This window comes from Hylobates moloch, unplaced genomic scaffold, assembly GCF_009828535.3.
Source record: "Hylobates moloch isolate HMO894 unplaced genomic scaffold, HMol_V3 SCAFFOLD_18, whole genome shotgun sequence".
Taxonomy (NCBI): domain Eukaryota; kingdom Metazoa; phylum Chordata; class Mammalia; order Primates; family Hylobatidae; genus Hylobates; species Hylobates moloch.
The window spans coordinates 68803302-68827621 of NW_026652293.1; the positions used below are offsets into that span (position 1 = coordinate 68803302).

A 24320-nucleotide genomic window follows, 5' to 3' on the forward strand; every position below is an offset into this window, starting at 1 on the left:
TTAATTTTGATTACTACACCTTTTTCTATATATTCTGGTTATTAATCCCTTGTCAGATGGGTAGTTTGCAAATATTTTCTCCCATTCTGTGGGTTGTCTCGACTTTGTTGTTTCTTTTACTATGCAAAAGCTTTTAACTTGATATGATCCTGTTTTTCCATTTTGCTTTGGTTGCTTGTGCTTGTAGGATATTGCTCATGAATTCAGTTATTTTTATTTTTATTTGAGATGGAGTCTTGCTCTGTTGCCCAGGCTGGAGTACAGTAGCGTGATCTTGGCTCACTGCAATCTCTGCTTTCTGGGTTCAAGTGATTCTCCTGCGTCAGCCTCCCGAGTAGCTGGGACTACAGGCATGAGCTACCACACCCAGCTAATTTTTGTATTTTTAGTATAGATGGGGCTTCACCGTGTTGGCCAGGCTGGTCTCAAACTCCTGACCTCAAGTCATCCACCTGCCTCAGCCTCCCAAAGTGCTAGGATTACAGGCATGAGCCACTGTGCCTGGCCAAGAATTATTATTATTTTTTAATTTTAGTCTTAATTTCAAAAGTTTTTCGGGAATAGTGTTTGATCACATGGAAAAGTTGTTTAGTGGTGACTGCTGAGATTTTGGTGCACCCATTACCTTAGCATTGTACACTGTACCCAATGTGTAGTCTTTTATCCCTCATCCTCTTCCACCCTTCCCCTAGGTCCCCAAGTCCATTATATCGCTCTTATCCCTTTGCGTCCTCATAGCTCAGCTCCTGCTTATAAGTGAGAACATATGATGTTTGGTTTTCCATTCCTGAGAGTTATTTCACTTAGAATAATGGTCTCTAACTCCATCCAGGTTGTTGTGGATGCTATTTCATTCCTTTTTATGGCTGAGTAGTATTCCATGGTGTATATATATATACACCATTTTTCTTTATCCACTAGTTGGTTGATGGGCATTTAGGCTGGTTCCATATTTTTGTATTTTGGGAACTGTGGATTGTGTGGCTATAAACATGCCTGCACAAGTGTCTTTTTCATATAATGACTCCTTTACCTCTGGGTAGATACCCAGTAAGTGGGATTCCCACCAGCAGTATAAAAGTGTTCTTTTTTACTATATCCATGCCAACATCTGTTATTTTTTTGATTTCTGAATTATGGTCATTCTTGCAGGAGTAAGGTATGGGGCATCTCATTGTGGTTTTGGTTTGCATTCCTCTGAGAATTAGTGATGTTGAGGATTTTTTCATGTTTGTTGGCCATTTGGATATCTTTTGAGAATTGTCTATTCATGTCCTTAGCCCACTTTTGGATGGGATTAGTTGTTTTTTTTTTCTTGCTGATATGTTTGAGCTGCCTGAAGATTTTGGATATTAGTCCTTTGCTGGATGCATAGTCTGTGAATATTTTCTCCTACTCTATGACTTGTCTGTTTACTCTGCTGATTATTCCTTTGCTGTACAGAAGACTTTTTGTTTAATTAGGTCCCATGTATTTATCTTAGTTTTTGTTTTATTTGCTTTTGGATTTTTGGTCATGATCTCTTTGCCTAAGACAATGTCTAGAAGAATTTTTCTGATGTTATCTTCTAGAGTTTTTCTGGTTTCAGGTCTTAGATTCTAAGTCTTCGATCCATCTTGAGTTGATTTTTGTATACGGTGAGAGATGAGGATCCAGCTTCATTGTTCTACATGTGGCTTGCCAATTATCCCAGCACCATCTGTTGAACAGGGTGTCCTTTCCTCATTTTATGTTTTTGTGTTGTTGAAGATCAGTTGTCTGTAAATATTTGGCCTTTGGGTTCTCTATGATGTTCCATTGGTGTACCTGCCGCACTCTGTCACCCAGGTTGGAGCGCAGTGGTGCAATCCCGGCTCATTGCAACCTCTGCCTCCCAGGTTCAAGTGATTCTCCTGCCTCAGCCTCCTGAGTAGCTGGGATTACAGGCACCTACCACCATGCCCAGCTAATTTTTGTATTTTTAGTAGAGACGAGGTTTCACTATGTTGACTAGGCTGGTCTTGAACTCCTGACCTCAAGTGATCCACCCGCCTTGGCCTCCCAAAGTGCTGGGATTTCAGGCTTGAGCCACTGCACCTGGCCCTGCCTGCCTATTCTTATACCAGTACTATGCTGTTTTGGTAACTATAGCCTTGTTGTATAGTTGGAAGCTGGATAATGTGATACCTCCACGTTGGTTCTTTTTGCTTAGTCTTGCCTTGGCTATGCAGGGTCTTTTTTGGTTCCATATGAATTTTAGAATTTTTTCTATTTCTGTGAAGAATGATGACCTTTCTGTTTTTTTGAGACAGAGTCTTGCTCTGTCGCCCAGGCTGGAGTGCAGTGGTGTGATAGTGGCACACTGCAATCTCTGCCTCCCAGGTTCAAGTAACTCTTGTGCCTTAGCCTCCAAAGTAGCTGTGATTACAAGTATGCACCACCACACCTGGCTAACTTTTGTATTTTTTAGTAGAGACCGGGTTTTGCCATGTTGTCCAGGCTGGTCTCGAACTACTGACCTCAAGTGATCTACCTGCCTGGCCTCCCAAAATGCTGGGATTACAGGTGTGAGCCACTGCATCCAGCCTGATGATGGTATCTTGATGGGAATTGCATTGAATTTGTAGATTGCTTTTGGCAGTATGGTCACTTTCATAATATTGATTCTACCCATCTATGAGCATGGGGGATGTGTTTCCATTTGTTTGTGTCATCTGTGATTTCTTTTAGCAGTGTTTTGTAGTTTTCCTTGTAGAGAGCTTTCACCTTCTTGGTTAGGTATATTCCTAAGTATTTTGTTTTTGCAGCTGTTGTAAAAGGGGTTGAGTTCCTTATTTGATTCTCAGCTCGGTCGTTGTTGGTAATCAGTTTTAGGAGCTTTTAGGATACGTCTTTAGGGTTTTCTAGGTATGCGATCATGTCATTGGCGAATAGTGACAGTTTGACTTACTCTTTACTGGTTTGGATGTTCTCTTTCTGTTGTCTGATTGCTCTGGCTAAGGACTTCCAGTACTATGTTGAATAGAAGTGGTGAAAGAGCGTATCCTTGTCTTGTTCCATTTCTCAGGTGGAATGCTTTCAACTTTTCCTGATTCAGTATAATGTTGGCTGTGGGTTTGTCATAGATGGCTTTTATTATCTTGATGTATGTCCCTTCTATGCCAATTTTGCTGAGGGCTTTAGTCCTGAAGAGATGCTGGATTTTTTCAAATGCTTTTTCTGCATCCATTGAGATAATCATATGATTTTTGTTTTTAATTCTGTTTATGTGATACAGCCCATTTATTGACTCATGTATGTTAAACCATCCCTGCATCCCTGATATGAAACCCACTTGATCATGGTGGATTATCTTTTTGATATGCTGTTGGATTCAGTTAGCTATTAATATTTTGTTGAGGATTTTTACATCTGTGTTCATCAGGGATAAACATAGTTTTGCTATGTCCTTTCCTGGTTTTGGTATTAGGGTGATACTGGTTTCAAAGAATGATTTAGGGAGGATTCCCTCTTTCACTCTCTTTTGGAACAGTTTCAGAATAAGATTGGTACCAGTTCTTCTTTGAATATCTGACAGAAATTAGCTATGAATCCACCTGGTCCTGGACTTTTTTTGTTGTTGGAAATGTTTTTATTGCTGTTTCAATCTCGCTAGTTGTTATTGGTCTGTTCACTTTGTTTCTTCCTGATTTAATCTAGGAGGGTTGTATATTTTGATTTTCTAGTTTGTGTAAAGGTGTTCATAGTAACCTTGAATGATCTTTTGTATTTCTGTGGTATCGGTTGTAATATCTCCCATTTTGTTTCTAATTGAGCTTATTTAGATCTTCTGTCTTCTTGGTTAATCTCACTAATGGTCTATCGATTTTATCTTTTCAAAGAATCAGCTTTTTGTTTCATTGATCTTTTGTATTGCCTTTTTGTTTCAATTTCATTTAGTTCTGCTCTGATCTTTGTTATTTCTTTTCTTCTGCTGGGTTTGGGTTTGGTTTGTTCTTGTTTCTCTAATTCCTTGAGGTATGACCTTAGATTTTCTATTTGTGCTCTTCCAGACTTTTTTGATGTAGGCATTTAATGCTGTGAACTTTCCTCTCAGCCCCACTTTTGCTGGGCCTCAGAGGTTTTGGTAAGTCGTGTCATTATTATCATTCAGTTCTAAGAATTTAATTTCCATCTTGATTTCATTGATGATGCAAAGATCATTCATGAGCAGATTAATTTCCATGCATTTATATAGTTTTGAGGGTTCCTTTTGGAGTTAATCTCCAATTTTATATTCCACTGTGGTCTGAGAGAGTACTTGATATAATCTCAATTTTCTTAAATTTATTTAGACTCGTTTCATGGCCTATCATATGGTCTATCTTGGAGAATGTTCTATGTGGCAATGAAAAGACTGTACATTCTGCAGTTGTTGGGTAGAATGTTCTGTAAGTATCTGTTAAGTAAGTCCGTTTGTTCTAGGGTATAATTTAAGTCCATTGTTTCTTTGTTGACTTTCTGTCTTGATGGCTTGTCTAGTGCTGTCAGTGGAGTACTGAAGTACCCCACTATTAATGTCTAATAATAATTTTTATAAATTTGGGGGCTCCCATATTAGGTACATATATATTTAGGATTGTGATATTTTCCTGTTGGACTGATCCTTTTATTGATATATAATGTCTCTCTTTGTCTTAACTGTTGATGCTTCAAAGTCTATTTTGTCTGATGAAAGAATAGCTACTCCTGCTTACTTTTTGTTTTCATTTGCATGGAGTATCTTTTTCCACTCCTTTACCTTAAGTTTATGTGAGTCCTTATGCATTAGTTGAGAGTCTCTTGAAGACAGCAGATACTTATTTGTGGATTTTTATCTATTCTGCCATTCTATATCTTTTAAATGGAGCATTTAGGCCATTTACACTCAACATTAGTATTGAGATGTGAGACTGTTTTATTCATCATGCCAGTTGTTGCCTGAATACTTTTTTTTTTCATTGTTTTATAGGCCTGGTGAAATTTATGCTTTAAGGAGGTTCCATTATGATGTATTTTGAGGTTTTGTTTCAAGAATTAGAACTCCTTTTAGCATTTCTTGTAGTGCTGGCTTGGTAATGGCAAATTCTCAGCATTTAGTTGTCTGAAGACTTTGTATGTTTTCCTTCATTTATGAAGCTTAGTTTTGCTGGATACAAAATTCCTGGCTGACAGTTACTTTGTTTGAAGAGGCTAAAGATAGGACCCCAATCCCTTCTGGCTTATACGGTTTCTCCTGAGAAATCTGCTGTTAAACAGTTTTTAGGATTCTTTCCTTTGTCTTGACTTTAGCTAACCTGACTGTGCCTGATCATCTTTTTGTGATTATTTTCCCAGGTGTTCTTTGAGCTTCTTGTATTTGGATGTCTAGATCTCTAGTGAGCCCAGGGAAGTTTTTCATGATTACTCCATCAAATACGTTTTCCAAACTTTAGATTTCTCTTCATCTTCAGGAACACCAATTATTCTTATGTTTGGCCATTTAACATAATCACAAATTTATTGGAGGCTCTGTTCATTTTGTAAATTCTTTTTGTCTTTGTCAGTTGGGTAATTGCCTTGTCTTCAAATTCTGAAGTCCTTTCCTTTCTACTTGATTCTATTGTTGAAACTTTCCAGTGAATTTTTTATCCTCCAAGTGTGTCTTTCATTTCCAGAAGTTGTGATTGTCTTTTATTATATCTGTTTCTCTGGAGACATTTTCATCCATATCTGTATTTTAAAAAAATTACTTAAGTTGGTTTTTACCTTTCTCTGGTATCTCCTTGAATAGCTTAATAATCAACCTTCTGAATTATTTATCTGGCAATTCAGATATTTCTTCTTGGTTTGGATCCATTGCTGGAGAGCTAGCGTGAGCCTTGGGGGGTGTTATAGAACCTTGTTTTGTCATATTACCAGAACTGCTTTTCTGATTCCTTCTCATGTGGGTAGACTGTTTCACTGGAAAAATCTAGAACTCAAAGCTGCTGGTCAGATTCTTTTGTCCCACAGGGTGATCCCTTGATGTGGGGTGCTTCCCCTTCTCCTAGTGATGGGGCATCCTGTGAGCCAGACTGCAGTGATTGTTATTGCTCTTCTTGGTCTAGTCACCCAGCAGGGCTACCAGGCTTTGGACTGGTGCTGGGGAATGTCTGCAAAGAGTCCTGTGATGCAATTCATCTTCAGGTCTCCCAGCTGTAGATACCAGCACCTGCTCCGGTGGAGGTGGCAGGGGATTGAAGTAGACTCTTTGAGAGTCCTTGGTTGTATGTTTAGTGTGCTGGCTTTCTTAAATGCTTTATGCTAGCAATGAAGTTGCTACTATGGACGGACTCAGGATCACTGTTTAGCCAGGATGTTGGAGGCAGTAGAATTAGCTGTTGTTTTCTCCTTCCTTGGAGAAGGGGATCTGTCATGAGTTGCTGTAATGTCCTGAGTTGGTTGGCCTCCAGCCAGGAGGTGGTGCTTTCAAGAGAGCACCAGAGTTTTTCACCTGTCTCTCAGAATTTGCAGTGGCCTGCCGCTTCTTTCCAAGTGTCTATGAATTCTTTCAGTTTTCCTGGTATGCTCCTGTGGTGGTTCCTGGAGCAAAAGTCCATGGTGTGACTTTCCACACACTGTTCTGTCCAAGTGGGAGCTGCATGTAAGCCCTGTCTCCTATCCACCATCTTCCCCTCAAAGTATTTATATGTAAATAGAACAGATGAACAGAATCTAGATCCAGATGCAAATGTGGGATCCATTCCCTGCCTGTTGCACTTTCACTTCTTTAGGAAACAAATTCTCTGCTCTTTAGCCCCAAACCTCTGCCATGATGGCAGTGCCCATAGGGACACTCTCAAGAAATTTTTGCCCAGACCCATGTCTTGGCGATTTTCCCCAATGTTTTCTTGTAGTAGTTTCATAGTTTGAGGTCTTAGGTTTAAGTCTTTAATCCATTTTATTTGATTTTTTTTATCTGGTGAGAGATAGGGGTCTAGTTTCATTCTTCTGCATATGGATAGTTTTCCCAGCACCATTTATTGAAGACACCGTCTTTTCCCCAGTGTATGTTCTTGGCAGTTTGTTGAAAATGAGTTCACTCTAGGTGTGTGGATTTGTTTCTTGGTTCTCTATTCTGTTCCATTGGTCTATGTGTCTGTTTTTTTTGTTTGTTTGTTTTGTTTTTTTTTTGAGACAGAGTCTTGCTCTGTTGCCCAGGCTGGAGTGCAATGGCGTGATCTCGGCTCACTGCAAGCTCCACCTCCCAGGTTCACGCCATCCTCCTGCCTCAGCCTCCCGAGTAGCTGGGACTACAGGCACCCACCACCTCACCTGGCTAATTTTTTGTACTTTTAGTAGAGATGGGGTTTCACCATGTTAGCCAGGATGGTCTCAATCTCCTGACCTCATGATCTGCCTGCCTCGGCCTCTCAAAGTGCTGGGATTACAGGTGTGAACCACCACGCCTGGCCCTTTGTGTCTGTTCCTATACCAGTACCATGCTGTTTTAGTTACTATAACTCTGTAGTGTAATCTGAAGTCAGGTCATGTTGATTCTTCCAGTTTTGTTCTGCTTAAAATAGCTTTGGCTATTCTGGGTCTTTTGTGGTTCTGTATAAATTTTAGGATTGTTTTTTCTATTTCTGTGAAGAATATCGTTGGTATTTTGATAGGGATTGCATTGAATCTGTAGATTGCTTTGGGTAGTATGGCCATTTTAACAATATTGATTCTTCCAATCCATGAACAGAAAATATTTTTCCATTTTTTGGTGTCCTCTTCAGTTTCTTTAAATGTTTTATAGTTTTCATTATAGAGCTCTTTCACTTCTTTGGTTAATTCCTAGGTATTTATTTGTGGCTATTATAAGTGGGATTACTTTTTGTTTTTCAGATTATTCACTGTTGGTATATAGAAATGCTACTGATTTTTTGTGCAACTTTACTGAATGTATTAGTTCTCATACTTTTTGTGGAGTCATTAATTTGACTCTTTCTATTCCAATTTGGATGCCCTTTCTCTTGTCTGATTGCTCTAGCTAGGACTTCCAGTAGTATGTTGAATAACAGTGGTGACTGTGTGTTCCAGATCTTAGAGGAAAGGCTTTTAGTTTTCCCCTATTCAGTATGATACTAGCTATGGGTCTGTCATATATGGCTTTTATTATGTTGAGGTATGTTTCTTCTTTCCCCAGTTTGAGGGTTTTTATCATGAAGGAACACTGAATTTTATCAAGTGCTTTTTTAGCATCAGTTGAAATGATCATATGGTTTTTATCTTTCATTCTGTTAACATATCGCATTGATTTGTGTTATGTTGAGCCATCCTTGCATCACATGGATAAATCCCACTTGGTCATGATGAATAATCTTTCCAATGTATTGTTGAATTTGGTTTTACTAGTATTTTATTGAGGATTTTTGCATCAATATTTATCAGAGATATTGGCCTACAGTTTTATGTGTCTCTGGTTTTAGTATCAGGGTAATACTGGCCTCCTCCATGAGTGTAGAAGTATTCCCTCTTCCTCTATTTTTTTGGAATAGTTTGAGTAGGACTGATACTAGTTCTTCTTTAAATGTTTGGTAGAATTCTGCAGTGAAGTCATCGGGTCCCAGGCTTTTCTTTACTGGGAGAATTTTTATTATGGCTTTGATCTCTTGCCTTTTTACTCCTTGTTACTAACAGTGAAAGTCTTTAGAAAACCTTAAGAGAGCTCTGAAAAGAACCCTTGTTTTAGGGACAGAAAAACTGAAGAAAAGCTGGGATAAAACATTGCTTTCTTGGTGGATCAGGGAGCAGAGAAATTCTAGTCAGGTAGAATAAAAGACTTGTTATTGGTCTGTTCAGGTTTTAGACTTCTGGTTTAGTCTTGGTAGGCTGTATGTGTATTGGAATTTGCCCATTTCTTCTAGATTTTACAATTTATTGGCATATAGTTACTCATCATCTAGCTTTTCAATAAGGGATTAAAACAATGATGACTCATTGTTACAAGCAAGACTCTGATAGATTTTGCCCATACTGATAAAAGGCAAGGCAAATCCCTCTCAAACATAAGAGTAACTGAAATGAATATTCCAGCTGAACAGATATAGCCTACATTCAAATGAATAGAACATCTTTAGTCTCCTACAAGAAATCTTATTTTTGTCTAGTGCAAGGCATGATGTCTGTAAGTATGCTGAATGATTACTTGTCTTTCTAGACCAATCCTGGAATGGTCCCCAGCCATGGATTCAGTCCCAGATCTTATTTCTTTGACAACCCTCGAAGATATGACAGTGATGATGACCTTGCCTGGAACATTGCCCCTCAGGGATTTCAGGGAGGGTAAGACCCTACTTCATGTTAGACAAACCTCATTAGGAGGGAAGGGTTACACCAGTTAAATAGATTCACGCTAAAAGAAAATTCCTACATTAAAACTGCGCAGCCTTAGGTGGTATAAGACTGGATTATCAGTAGATCATTTTACTTACTTATGTGAAACATTCAGGAATGAGAAAGGACATCCGATTTTTTTAAAGCCCCATAGCATTATTGTATACAGTAGTGTTTCCTAAACAACATTCCATGAAACACTATTTTCTTAACAGCTATGCTGTGCAAAAGGAAATGATAATCAACTTTTTTATTTTTTGGAGACAGGGTCTTGCTCTGTTGCCCGGGCTGGAGTGCAGAGTGGTGCAATCTCAGTTCACTGCAACCTCCCCCTCCCAGGTTCAAGTAATTCTCGGGCCTCAGGCTCCTGAGTAGCTGGGATTACAGGTGTGTGCCACCATGCCCAGCTAATTTTTTTATTTTTAGTAGAGATGGGGTTTTGCCACGTTGGCCAGGCTGGATTGAACTCCTGGCCTCAAGTGATCTGCCCACCTTGGCCTCCCAAAGTGCTGGGATTACAGGTGTGAGCCACTGTACCCAGCCAGAAAATAAACTTTTTAGAAAATGCCAAGAGAGCCTGTAATATGCTAATGTGTGCTCTCAAACTCCAAGAGGGAAATATAGCACTTGTCTATGGAATCACTCAAGGGAACATGATATCTTTAATCACATGTTCTAAAGCTAGAGAGTAAATGCAGTAGTATTTATTTATTAGAATAAGTTATACATTACAAAGGACCAAGTTTTCAACTTTGAATGATGTCAGTTCTTAATTTAAAATTTCATGTACATGAAGGGTATTTACTTTGGTCTCAATTTTCATGAATACTTATTTAATAAATACTTCTATAGCACCTACTCTGTATCAGACACTGTTCTAAGAGATTCACAAATATCAACTCATTTAGTCTTAACAGTCCTGAGAGGTCAGTACTATTTTATTAGCCTCATAATACAGATGAAACTGAGGTATCTAGAGGGTAGGTGACTTGTACTTGTCCAAGGTCACACAGCTAGCAAGTGGTTAGGCTACAATTCTAACTCAGGCAGTTTTGTTCAAATTTGTTTTCTGAATCACTATACTATGTAAACAGTTTGTATGTAAGTACCCTGTGTCTTAGTCTCACCTATGCTTATGTTATACTTTCATGTAAGTTTTAATAGCAGGAGTCTCCTTCCTTGAATCCACATGCAGATCTGGCCCAGAAAATGTGGAGAGGGCAGTTAAATACTAAGAGTTCAAAGCAGCATACATAGAGGGTGTAAGACAATACAAGAACTACCAGTCTGCTGCCATCGCCTAATTTTTAGTGAATTGGGAAGGCAGACAAAAAGAGGGAAGCACCTGAAATTGCAACCATAGCAGAGATCCACCCCAGGATTCCAAGTTTTGCTTACCTCAGCATGGGCATGGTCGGCAAACAGGAAGGGTAGTAGCTATCCAGATTCCCTTCCCTTTCCCTCAGCCTGCTGTGCTCAGCCATACTCCACTACCCGATGACTATCATGTTCCCCCTTTCAGCCTGTGGCTCTGAGACGGTGAGGCCAGCAAGGCCAGCAGGGGTGAGAGGGGCCAAAAGGGCTGACATAGTGCTTGCCGAGCCTGTCTTCTCTCTGCTTGTCCTCCCAGGACCCCCATCCTGTTCCTGAGAAAGGGGAGCTTCTTAGAAGTGAAAGCTTATCTTATGTAATCTTTTGTGAGATTAAAGACTTGGCATTAACAACTTTACAACTTTTTTCCCTCTGGGATGAAATGATAAAAAATATATGCTTGCCTTTTTACTCCTTGTTAATAACAGTGAAAGTCTTTAGAAAACTTTAAGAGAACTCTGAAAAGAGCCCTTGTTTTAGGGACAGAAGTACTGAAGAAAAGCTGGGAGAATACATGCTTTCTCAGTGATCAGGGAGCAGAGAAATCCTGGTCAGATAGGATAAAAGGTGGTGGCTGAGAAAAAAGAAGCAAGCTGCCCAATCCGCTGAGCCAGCAGATGTAAAGAACATAAGCTAGAAGCAAGCCAACAAAGAAGGACTTCTTGAAGTCAAAAGCTGTCCTTTGGGTCACTCAAAATTTTGAGCTCCACCTCTTCCCTAAAACTGTTCTTTTCCAGTTACCCCACTGCATTTCCTATTAGTTTTTTTTCCCCTTTAAACCCATATTCTGCTGGAGCTGTCTTACCCTCTCACCTGCCAGAAATGACTTAGAGCTGAGGGAGTCCTCACTACCTATATCAGTGAAGAAAAGACCCCCTTTCTACTACATAGAGGAACATAATTATAATGAAAACGACTTACATGTGTTGAGAATTAACTATATATTAGATACTGTTCTAAGCACTTTACAGGTGTTAACTCAGTCTCCACAATAGGCCCATGATGTAGTTACTAATATTACTCCCATTCTAAGATGAGGAAATTGAGGCACAGAAGTTATTTGTCCAAAGACACCACAGGTTGTGAGCTGTATTCCATGTTAGGATTCAGATACAGTTTGTTGCTAAAAACACTTCCTATACATAATGACTGGCTGGGTTCTCTAGTAATGCTATATACTTCTGTGCTCTAAAGAGTTCAATAGAGTTGTGGGTGGGCGTTTTAGCTCTGTGTGTAGCATGGTTTTGTGGGAAAATGGACTTTAAGAGCCATTTTAAAGAACTTTAGAGTTATCTATAGTTTACACAAAAATCTCAGCTCTGTCTACTGTCATACATACTATATAATGTTTCAAGTCACTGAAATGTTTTCTTCTTTTTAAGTTTTGCTCCAGATTACTATGATTGGGGACAACAAACTAACAGCTTCCTGGCACAAGCAGGAACTTTGCAAGACTCAACTTTGGATCCTGACAAACCAAGCCTTGGGTAGCATCAGTTAACAGTTTTATGGACGATTCCTCAGACGAAAAGCTTCAGAAAAGTGTAGTGACAGCTGAATTTTTAGGGCACTTTTCCTTAAGAAATAGAACTTGATTTTTATTTGTTACAGGTTTCCAATGGCTCCATAGGACTAAGCAATAATGTAGATTGATAAACCCTTATTTTAGTACTAAAGAGGGAGCCTTGCTATTTCAGTGGGTATAATTTAAACTTTTTAAAGAAAATCTGTACTTTTATAAAGATGTATTTTGTATAACTTAAATAATAATGCTAAAGTATACTAGGGTTTTTTTTTCTTGAGAATGTTACTGCAATTATGTTGTAGTTTGCACAGACTTTTATGCATAATTCACTTTAAAAATATAGAATATATGGTCTAATAGTTTTTTAAAGCTTTTGGACTAAAGTATTCCTCAAATCTTACCTCTTCAGGTCACTGATGGTCACTCCGATTCTGAGTGCCACACTGGTAGACTCCTAAAATACAACTGACAACTTAGCCAATTGCAACTCCAGTGTTGATAGTTAAAATGAAATGGTAAAGCAGCAGACTGTAAGGTCTTCAGAGATTTTTTTTTTTTTAAGGTTCAGGCAGTAGGTCCCTCAAAGAATCTCTTAAGTTTTGCCCAAAGACTGGTACTTCCTTTCAGTAGGGCGCTAATGTATACACATTAATGATGATAAGTTGATAACATTAAAAATGTAGCTGACTTATCCTATTAAACCTCCTCTGCTATATTCACAGATTCTGCATAGTTTTTTTTTTTTTTTTCAGCCCAATGAAATCTAATATGCATTACCTCAGGGCCACATCAAGAGTACACCCCTTTCCAACTCACTGAATGTTCATTACATTCAAGGAGAAAATAAGAGGGTCCATAAAGAGCATTAATAACAAATACCTGCTAAGACTATGTGGTCTTACAAATAAGAGCTAAGACTATGGAATCCTAATAGTTTTTTCTGTAATCTCCAACTATATTTAAAATAATGCCCTTACTTCTAAATAGCTCTGTAAAGAGCCTGTTGGAAGCTGCACATTTAAAAATGGCAATAGCACTGCAATATGCTGGAACATGATGCCTGTCAGCCATGTTCCAGACAATTCCTTGTAAGTCATCTTTCATTTAAGTAAAAAACATGTTACGAAATACTACCTCCCAGGCCGGAAGTGCCATTCTAAAAACTCCACTATATATATCCTGGAGCCATAAAACTGCCTATTCGGAGGCTAAATGCTCTGCTTTTCTATAAAACAGAGATAAGGTTCTAGAGGAAGTACTGTTACCAGAAACAAGGCACGTTTCTTCTCTGCTTAGGAACGCTCATCTGGGGACAGAGGGAAGGTCCAATGAAAAGGAACTTATATTAACAAGTCCTGCTACATGATGCAACCCATTTCAGATGACTTCTCATTTTCATCTTCAGGAATAACTGATCTCTGGGCATTGATTTCACAGAGATGAAGTCTACTATTGTTTTGGTAGTATTTGAAATTGGGATCTCAAGTTTCAAATCGATCATCATTGGGCTTTTCATTTGTATAGAACACCTTCACTCTGCATAATCCTACATAACAACATTCTCGTCTTTCAGTACATGAAAAAATTGGGGTAACATAGCATTTAAAGTAGTTGTCAGGGAAAATTCTACACTGAAGTGAACCCTACACTGTTATTCAAGTTATCTTAACACATTATAAGCTATTATTCTAAATAGCTTTAACAGATTATCGTGGTCACACTGTATTACTAATACTTAATTTAAAGGCAGACTCAGCATGTTTTAAACTCCTTTAAGTTACATCTTCAGAAAGTCCTGCAGTCCTTCAGTATTAGGTCAGCTAAGGGAAGATATATTTTTAAAAATAGTGATAAGACTATCACTAATGTCATACTCATCCTGTAATACGTAAACACAGTTCTGTTGTTACTGGCAGAAAAATTGGAATACCCAGCATTAACTGATAGAAGTCAATCTACTTTTATGATGAAGCTACTGGGATTTATTTGAACTATTATTTTTGTTGGATAGTATAAAAATGTTCTAAGTGCCTATTTTTCTCATTCCCCTTTTAAAAATGTAATAATGCTAAAATTTCTAGAAGTGTTCTAAACACAGAATACAAAAAAACTATGATTGGTTACATCGAACTCCTCTGTTAGGAAAATTAAAATTCTCTTTGGCTTTCTAATTTACTTGTTCTGCTAGGTACACTAACAAAACAACTCCTTATGGCCAGGCACAGTGGCTCATGCCTGTAGTGCCAGCACTTTGGGAGGCCGAGGCAGGAGGATCACGAGGTCAGGAGATAGAGACCATCCTGGCTAACACGGTGAAACCCCGTCTCTACTAAAAATACAAAAAAATTAGCCGGGCGTGGTGGCGGGTGCCTGTAGTTCCAGCTACCCAGGAGGCTGAGGCAGGAGAATGGCATGAACCCAGGAGGCAGAGCTTGCAGTGAGCGGACATTGTACCACTGCACTCCAGCCTGGGCAACAGAGTGAGACTCATTCTCAAAAAAAAAAAAAAAAAAAAACCCTACTTATGTGGAATATTAAATGCTAAGAGGAAAAGGAATGGTGATTACTGGTTGCAAAATACCCAAATGTCCTTTTGTTTTAAAGCAACACGATGAAATTAAAGCCCTGATGATTAGAAAGTTAAAGTGTATGGGGAAGGGGGAATCACTGAAAATTTTGTGCCACCATTTAGCTAAGTCTGATGCGACACTGAAAAGTTTCATGTGAACATTTCTGGGTAACTATTGGAAATAGTTTCTCTGACTATTGGAATAGGTGTCTACCTCTGCAGCTAATTGTCTAAGAATATTTTATAGATATTTTTCATTGGCTCTTTATCCTTTTTACAATGAACTCAGTTGAGCTGCTGATTAAAACATCTAGAGTATGTTACAGTTGTGACTGTAAGAAGGTTTGACTATTACAATATACACATCAATCATATTTATGCCAATTCTCTCTTGAATGTATCAGGCAAATTAAAAGCTTTGCTGGTTAAATTTAGCTGCTTAGATCAGGCACACTCACTAATGCCTCCTCAAATTTCCTCTTTCACCAAAATCCAAGTCAACTGCTCTTTGTTGACCTTAGTGCTGGGCCAACACCTAGTTGAACATGGAAACCTTATTAAGAAGAAAGGAATACATATTAGTAAACCCTAGAACTTGAGAAGCACTGTGAGAAAAAAGTTCTCATCTTTATATTTACATACTGGATATTACTTGCTTTTATCTTTTAACAGTAAAGGTAAACTTATATTAGAACTAAATGGGTCTAAATATTTGAAACTTAGCAAGGATACAGGAAGAACTCTTGCACCAAGGGTCCAAATATGTTGAAGTCTTCTGAGGATGTCCCTGTGCCCATAACCTAGATCTGTGTCAGAGTCCCTATACCTGTTGCCCGGTTTCTATGGGCCAGGACACTGAACTCCATTCATTCCATGTGGAGTTCTGAGATTGGCTGCCCAGGTCATTAATTATGGGTTCAGGGTCATAAGATCTAAATCCAGTGACTCAGCAACTCCTAATGACATCTACCTGGTTCCTCCAAGTCTGGATTCTCTACCTTTAGTCCTTGAGCTATGGCTGGACCCTGTCTTCTGTTTTCTCAAACTGATTAACATCTTGCTAATACTAATTCTCTAGCTCCAAACCTGGTCTGCCCTTTTTGGACCTTGGATGTCCTACCACTCAAAATATTAGACTTTCTATGTCCAGAACAGATTTTCTGCCCCGAACTTGAGATCAGATGCCTATAAGATTCCCAAAATTGCCCCCTTTTTCTATTGATTCCTGTTACTACGACCTTTTCCCCATCAATCGCACTAACCTACAACAGTCCCTCCAGTCTCTTGGCAGGCCCAAGTTACAGTGCTCCTTGAATGGATTAACTGCATTAATGGATTAGCATGCATTTATCCTAAACAAATAGTGCTTTACCAGGGCCATTAAATATGTGTAACTTAGTATCCTTTGAGTGCTGTCTCCTTGGTGAATTCACTAGCCAAGAGTCTGGGCTCCAGGTTTGCAGGTTTAAGCTCATTAAAGGGAACAGAACACACACCCATTTGGAAGTATATTCTATGAAGGAAAGCCATAGCGGAAGTTAAATGATACCAGAATGTTGCTTGGAATGTTAACTCCACTCTGACCAGTGTTAGGGGAATGACTTTAATTGATTAATAGCCTCATTCTATGACAATCTGATGGCATTGTCAAGACAACACTAAGATTCATTCACGTTGAGGACACCTGCACTAGATAGGTGTCTAGTTGGCCATTCCCCTTTGGTTGATGTATTTTTTCTTTTGGTGCATTCTCACTACAATCTAGGTAGGATATAATGTCTTAAGTTATATGATGGCAGGAATGTTTGTCTGTTTTGTTCACTGCTATAGTCCCAGCTCCTATAACAGTGAATGAATAGTCAAATCCTGTTTTTTGGTAGATTTTTTCAAAGTAACTTCTTGCACTTGCACTTTTATCCACATATTGATTTTACAAGTTTATTACTCATTTAAGGGTCTCTCCCTCTTGTCTTATGAATCTTTGACAGATATCCAACTTTTGGGCAAATAATTCATAATGGAATAAAAAAAGAAATAGGGACTTTACATGAGAACAGTCCTTAAATCATTCCTAGAGACTATCTTAAAATAGAAGCACTGAGATGACATTCTGTCCACACAGGCATTGCATCCTTCCTCTATCTCATCACCTGTTTGGGCACTGCCAAATAGAACACTGTAATAATTTAAAAGTAGTAAAAAGTATATCTTTATTAGGTAAAGTATCAAAAGAACAGTGACAAAATAAGTGGTTAAAAGTGCAACCCTTGGGAGAGAACTTGAGTTGGACAGTTTTAGTATGCTGTATCTGTTAAGAATTTTTTAAAGCTCATATGGGAAAAATAAGAACAGCTGGAAAAACTGTAAAAAAAAAAAAAAAAAAAAAAAGGTGGGGGGAGGAATGAGGGAGGACCAATGCACTAGATTAAAACTAAAGCCTGGGTAATTAAAACAATGTGGTACTCTAGTGCATGACTAAATAGAGCAATGAAATAGAAACAGATACAGAGAAATAGAAGAAGCAGATACAGAGCTAAATACATATGGGGGTTCTAAGATAAGATTAATGTAGCCTCTCAAACTCATCAGGAAAAAACAAACAGTTCAATAAATAATATTGGAACAACTGAGTTAATCACCTGCAGAAAAAATTAGGTTAGATCCATAACTTATATCTTATGCCAGAATATACTTCAGAGGTTCAAAATTTAGATGTAGAATTTAGGTGAATTATTCTATTGCTTTGGATTGAGAAAAACATTCTAATTATGACTCAAAATCCAGAAACCACTAAAAAATTGGTAATTCGGACTACATAAAAATTTTTTAAAACTCATGACAAAACCATCATAAGCAAAAGACAGATGACAAATTGGAAAGAAAATATTTGCAACTCATTACTGTCAAAGCGTTCATATCCCTAATAAATATCAATGATATAGTAGAAAAATGGACAGGAACAAAATAATATGGGAAACAAAAAGGAAATACAAATGGCTCCTAAACATATTAAAAGCTGGTCAACCTTGGGCATAATAAAAATTTACATACTGAGCAGTAAGGTGTGTGGTGTGCACCTATAATCCAGGCTATTTGGGAGGTTAAGGCTGGAGGATCACTTGAGCCCACGAGTTTGAGGCTACGGTGAACTATGATAATACCACTGCACTCCAGTCTGGGTGATAAAGTGGGACCCTGTCTCTTTTTTAAGAAAAAAAAAAAGGAAAATAAAAGAATGTACACATTGATATATATTTTCATCTATCAGAATGGCCAGAATCCAACATTTTAATAACATCTACATTGGTAATGTTGCAGGTTAGCAAGTACTATCATAAATTTTAGATGGTATGTGAATTGATGACTACCCCATGAAGGACAATATGCCAGTATCTTTCAAAATTATAAATGCACACAGTCGTTGCCCCCAAAATTCTTATCTTTGGGAATTTATTCTACAGGTACAATATTTATATAAATGTGAAATGATATATGTACAAGGTCTGGAAACAACCCAACTGCCCATTAATAGAGGATGGGTTAATTCAACACTGGCACATTCACATAACAGAATACCAACTATCTACTTAAAAAAATGAGGAAACTATCTAGTCATATGTGAAGACTGCCAAGAAATACTAGGTGAAAAAAATGAAATCGTATGTATATGATGTCGATTTTTGAGTAAAAATGAGAGAAAAAAATAAGACTCTCCATTTGTATATGTTTGTACCTGTCTACAACAGTGTGAATGGAGACCTAAGAAACCAAGAGCACAGGCTATTCATGGTCGGAGATGAGTGTGCAGTGGAGGAAGCTGGGCCAAGGACAGAGGAACACATTCACTGAATAACTTTTTATATTGTTTGTTTCTTTTAACCATGTGAATGTATTACCTATTCAAAAAATTAAATAAAATAAGCATTTTATAAGCTTTATGATTCAATACAAATCAAACAATGCTTTTAATCGTTCCCACTTTGTAGCTGAATGGAAATAGGCCAACTTACAAAACGTCACAAAGGCTCTAGAATCAGTCTTTCTCATCTCAAATTCTTGCTCCACAACCTAGAATTTGTGACTATGGACAGGTTACTTAGACTTTTTTATCCTCAGTCTTCTTACTTACAAAACAGAGAAATAATTGTACCTACCTATTAGTGCTATTGTGAAGATTAACGGTGTATTCATTTAAAGCCAAACTATGCATGTAAAAGCCCTTAATACAGTGCCAGCCAATGCTTGCCATTATGATAAGAAACAACCTCAGATTACTTATAAATACATTTTCTCCCTTCTCCACAGGTTACAATAAAATTTTCATGCCATAAAAAGAAACACTTAAAATGGGGGGGAAAACAAGACAGAAAAGATTGCAGAAACATGTACTTTAATTCCCATTTTCTAGATTCTGGTGGGTACAACAGTAAATTATTTGGAATTCTGTTCAAAATCAAAGCTGCATCTGTAGATATTACTTAAAATACAGTACACATAGATTTGTGTGTGTGTGTGTGTGTGTGTGTGTGTGTGTGTGTGTTTTTACCAAATAATTTGCATGATACCATGCACCTAATCTGTGTATTTTGGTGAGTAGCTATGGTTTCTGCAGGTACCTCAGTTTGCAAACTACTGAGAGGTTTACTGTGAACTGTTCCCAAATTTTCAGCTGAAGGCAATGCTTATGAAGCTCAAAATAGCTGTCCTTTCTTATATACAGTGGCACACAGGCAAAGTTGAAAAACATGGCAGAGTTTCATATACATACAGAGATTACAAATATCAAATAATTCACAATGTTAAAAATGTCAAAACGTTTTGACTTATCAAATTTCAAAACTGTGGAGCCTTATTCTGTCTGATCCTCCTCATAATCTAAGAATCAAAACAGAAACATTCAAAGTTTACCAGTTTTAATATATAGTTTGTCTAACTTACATAGATGCCACTTAAGTAAAAAATAAACCTATGCCATTGAAGGAAGGAATATTTTCCTTCATTTTCATTACTTCATCAGTGGGTACAATCATTTCTGTCAGTTATATTATCAAGTGCTGGGTTTTTTAATTAGGTGATGAGATAAAGACAAAATGCCAGAGCACCAGCAAAGCATTTTAACAATGCAAACAGTACTCTAATATAATATCACTTCACAACAAAAGATGTGAATTGGAAAAACAGTTTATGTCATCAGAACCATAAAATGTCACCAGGCTCACACAATCATTTAAGAAATAAAAACATACACAAAAATGTAGGCTGCCCCTACAATCTAATTATGATAAAGTTAATCAAGATGAATTTCAGCCTAAGAATACTTCATTTATTTTCTTAGTTGTGAAAAAATTAGTTAAGAACCTTAAAAAGAACTTTTTACTCTAACTAGATCTTTTAATTTCCTAGAACATACTCTAATATACTAGCTTTCCTAAGCTTGAAACAAATCACAGTACAGAAAAAAACAATAAATGGACAAGAGCAAGGATTTTCTCTAGTAAACAGTTTAAATAATAGCCTTTATCTTTAACTGAGGGAATGGTGAAATAACACTATCAAAAAGTTCTTCACATTTAGAGTAATAAACAAAGTGCAAATTTTTCACATCTTAAACTCTGAATGAATACTAAGAATAATTCTTACTAATTTACTAGTTAAATTAATTGGATAGTCACTTTTTAGACAGTTTGCCTTAAGGCCCCCCTCCCCCACCATACAATACTTGCAACCCTCAAGAAAAAGTAGAGGAGGCTCCAATCAAGTCAGCCTTTTAAACAACTTAACAAAAAATACCACCACCATCAACAACAAAACCCCAAGTTTATAAAGGTTTGAAATTAGGTGAGAAAATAAATAACTCTGAGACCTTAATACCCTCACCACATCCCACCAAGAAATGGCTAAGTATTTTTAAGAGGGGTGAGCCAAGCCAACTAAATACAATTTTTTAGATGTCACCAAATCATCAATGAACACATTTCAGACTTTGACAGGATAAAATATGGATTTAAGAGCACTTATTCTTTAATTCAGAAAAGACTGAAGAGTCTAAGGAAAAACTCTAGATCTTGTACCTGCATTACTTCTACACAGATGCAATCTTCCAAATTGTATCTGCTGACATTTAAAAAAATCAAGATTTTAAATATTGTTTAAAGATTTTAAATCCCAGATTTAGAAAATGACAGTTTAGGACTGTTGGTATGAATCACAGAAAGTCCTCTGTTGGTATGAATCACAGAAAGTACCGTTTATATACAGTGAAAAGAAAAGGTGAGGGGAGAGGAAGCTTAAAGGAGGGTTGACCTAATCTACCTTTTTATATATCCTGTCAGGGAAAAGCATACTGAGTCCGAGAATTGCATAGATTGTATTCTAAAATAAATCATTTAAAAATGCTTACTTTAAGTGAAAACAGCACATTTTGTGTATATAATATTTTCAATTGGCATTATAAATTCATATAATGCCATTTAAATTTTATCAAGAAGTAATCTGGTAAATATTTCTGCAGTGTTTTCTTTCTAAAAGTAACTGACAATTTCCAAAATGTCTTTGTCCCTAAAACTTCTAGGGGCAAAGAAAAGCAAAATCAAAAGGAGTTCTAAGTAAAAGAACACTCTTGGGCCAGCCCATTACACACACATGAAATCTGGCTGGGTAGCATAGGGGAGAGGTCTTGTTCACCTTTATCAAAGCAGGTCCTTTAGACTGGAAACTGCAACAACAACAGCAACTAAAAACTGCAAATAAAAACCAATGAAATTGAAGTCCTGGGGAATCTTAAGGAATTTCTGTAACTATGCATTGAAAGGGCCATTCATCATGGTGACAGTTCCAGATCCTAGAAATATTATAATATTTCTTTATATTATAGAAAGTGACACACACAGAGTGAGGCAAGGGTAAAAACACATTAAAAAGCATTGATAAATTTTTATCACTGACACCAGCCCTAAGCAACATTTGTTCCCTAGTTCTCCTTTTCCAATAGACTGTGAACAGTGTTATTAGAATGCAGACACAGCCATTTAAAGTTTGACAACTGGAAATAAAGGATAATAGAATAAAAACCTAACCAAGTCTAAAAAAAAAGCTAGAATTTTCAGCACATGAAAACACATGAAATTAAACACAAAATTAGTATAACTTACATGTTTTAAAAGTATATACTTCATTTATAAATATCTCTAGTTGATAATAATCTATTAAGAATCATAAATATTCAAGTGAGCATTTAAATTTTCTATTTAAGAGTTCAGAATTCTTGAAGTCAGATTAGTCTCTTTCTGCTGAATGTCCATAATTAAAAGGCTTTCCACAGTCACTTTATGTCTCTAGTTAGACACATAAAAGCCTTTATTACCTACTGTGTTGTAATAAGACTTTAAAATTCTGTAAGTCTCTTATACTTGTAGAAAGCCTATAGAAAAAAGAAAAAGCATATTAGTAAGGCTAACATGATGCATACTATTTCAAATTATTGATATTGTTACATAAGCTATAATTTGAAAGCAAAATCTAAAATAAAAAACATCAAACACTGAAGCTTCCATGTTTAAATTAGTATTCTCACTAAGATTGGTTTAGAAGGGGCAAAGGAAGCCTATTACTTCATACTATACAGACATTAGATTAATAATGGGAACAGTGATGTGAATAATTCTTAATAAAGAATCTCAAATCACTTATAATTGGTCTAATAAATTTATTTTGCACATTCCTCTTCAAATGATTGCTCTTTACTCAATGTTCCCCAAACACACTAATTTGTCTTATGTTGTTAGCTCCCTAAGGGCAAAGACTCTATTTTGTCTCCTGCTGAGTCTCTCTCCTGTGCCCCATACCCATTGATGCTTATAGTATTCAATAAATGATTACTGACTGATTAAATGAAGTGCTTCTCAGCCCAGGCCAAAAAGTAAAACTCTGGGATGGGAAATATAAAAACGTAATTCTAAAAGCTCAATAATCCCTATGTACAATTCAGGGGTGATAGAAGAAAAATCTTTAACTATTTGATAGAAGAAAAGTTATTCCTTGATCACTTAGGAGGACAGGTAATGTTCTAAGCCCATCACATATATGATCTCATTATCAGGAAACAAACTAGGAAAGCAGTGATTTGCCTGAGTTCATACCACTACTAAAGAGCAGGCCAGGATTCCAGAACTTTGGGACCATGATTCTGAGTCCATTACTCTAGGGAACAATAAAAGGTAATAAGCTCTAGATATAGAACTAAAACAAGAAAGGCTGCATTTGTGAATTTTTTTTATGACACCGAAGGAAATTTTCAATTGTTTTGAAATTCTCAATTGTTTTCATCTTTCTCAATTTAATTTGGATTTAAGAGATGCTTAAGTTATTTACAATATTTTTTATTTCAATTTATTTAAATTTCATTCAGTATCTCCTGTGTTATCTTTCTATAGGCCTCATAAGTGGATGGACTGAATTTTTTTATGAAATACCAATTAATGGATAGTCTATATCCATCCTGTGTCTGAAATCTCAACCTACATAGTCATCTTTAAATAGAGGGAAGCAACAGGTGAAATCCTTGCTATTAAGATGGGAAACGGCCAGGTACAGTGGCTTATGCCTGTAATCCCAGCACTTTGGGAGGCCAAGACAGGAGAATCACTTGAAGCCAGGTGTTTGAGACCAGACTGAACAACAAAGTGAGACCCCCATCTCTACAAAATTTTTTTTTAATTAGGCAAAATAGCATGTGTCTGTAGTCCCAGCTACTTGGAAAGCTCAAGTGGAAGGAACACCTGACCCCAGGATTTGGACGCTGCAGTGAGCCATGATCGCACCACTGCATTCCAGCCTGGATGACAGAAGCAAGACCCTCATCTCTTTAAAAAAAAAAAAAAAAAGCGGGGGGACATCTAATCTGTTTTTAATTTAACTGCTTCTTTTTAACTTAAAACACATGTTAAGAAAAACAAGAAATAATCTCTGTATTACTTAGTCCCCTATTTTTTTTTTAAATTCTTCCTCAAGTTGACTTTTTTCTGTTTTTCCCCAAGGAAGCATAGTATTGTTTTCTGTGATCCTTTTCCTTCTGTTCTGTATTCCTCAGTTGGCATTACATGTATCTCTGCTGGCAAATTCAAATTATTTTTTAAACCACTGGTGATATAAACAAGCAAGCAAATTCTATGTCTGTATACAGAAGTTAAGTCATGTAGAAATGAGTGAAAGAAAAATGACCTCTGAGCTTCAGAAATAAAGAGCATACTGCAGGAAAAAGGTGAGAAAAGAAAAAATTAGTAATGAAAATTTAAGAAAAATAAGGAGCAGATGAAGTTCTTAATTTTCTTTTATCACCTTCTCAATCACGCATTTCTTACTCCTACTATTGTAGTTGAACAAGTTATAGCCAAGTAAAAAGAATATTAGAAGAATATCTTCCTCACAAAATTAAGGCAGCAAACTGAAAAACACTGGCAATTGGAAACTTAGTTTTTCCTATGACCTGTAGAGAAACTGACTTGTCGGCAT

At 37.0% G+C, this 24320-nt stretch overlaps 2 protein-coding genes across 4 annotated transcripts in view; one reads left to right on the top strand and one right to left on the bottom strand.

The window, feature by feature from the left end:
• Positions 1-12962, top strand: part of GPR137B (G protein-coupled receptor 137B) — a 68656-nt gene extending 55694 nt beyond the window's left edge. The window contains exons 6-7 of one of the 2 annotated variants that reach the window (XM_032137742.2): positions 9170-9294; positions 12099-12962. In XM_032137742.2, the coding sequence (XP_031993633.1) occupies positions 9170-9294; positions 12099-12207 (234 nt within the window). In that variant the 3' untranslated portion in view covers positions 12208-12962. The remainder of the gene's footprint in view (positions 1-9169; positions 9295-12098) is intronic. The other variant, XM_058430382.1, reaches the window with a different exon arrangement.
• Positions 12963-19975: 7013 nt separating this feature from the next.
• The window catches only part of ERO1B (endoplasmic reticulum oxidoreductase 1 beta), a 66639-nt gene continuing 62294 nt past the window's right edge, over positions 19976-24320 (bottom strand). For both annotated transcript variants that reach the window (XM_058430381.1, XM_032137745.2), the window contains one exon: positions 19976-22230. In XM_058430381.1, the coding sequence (XP_058286364.1) occupies positions 22170-22230 (61 nt within the window). In that variant the 3' untranslated portion in view covers positions 19976-22169. The remainder of the gene's footprint in view (positions 22231-24320) is intronic.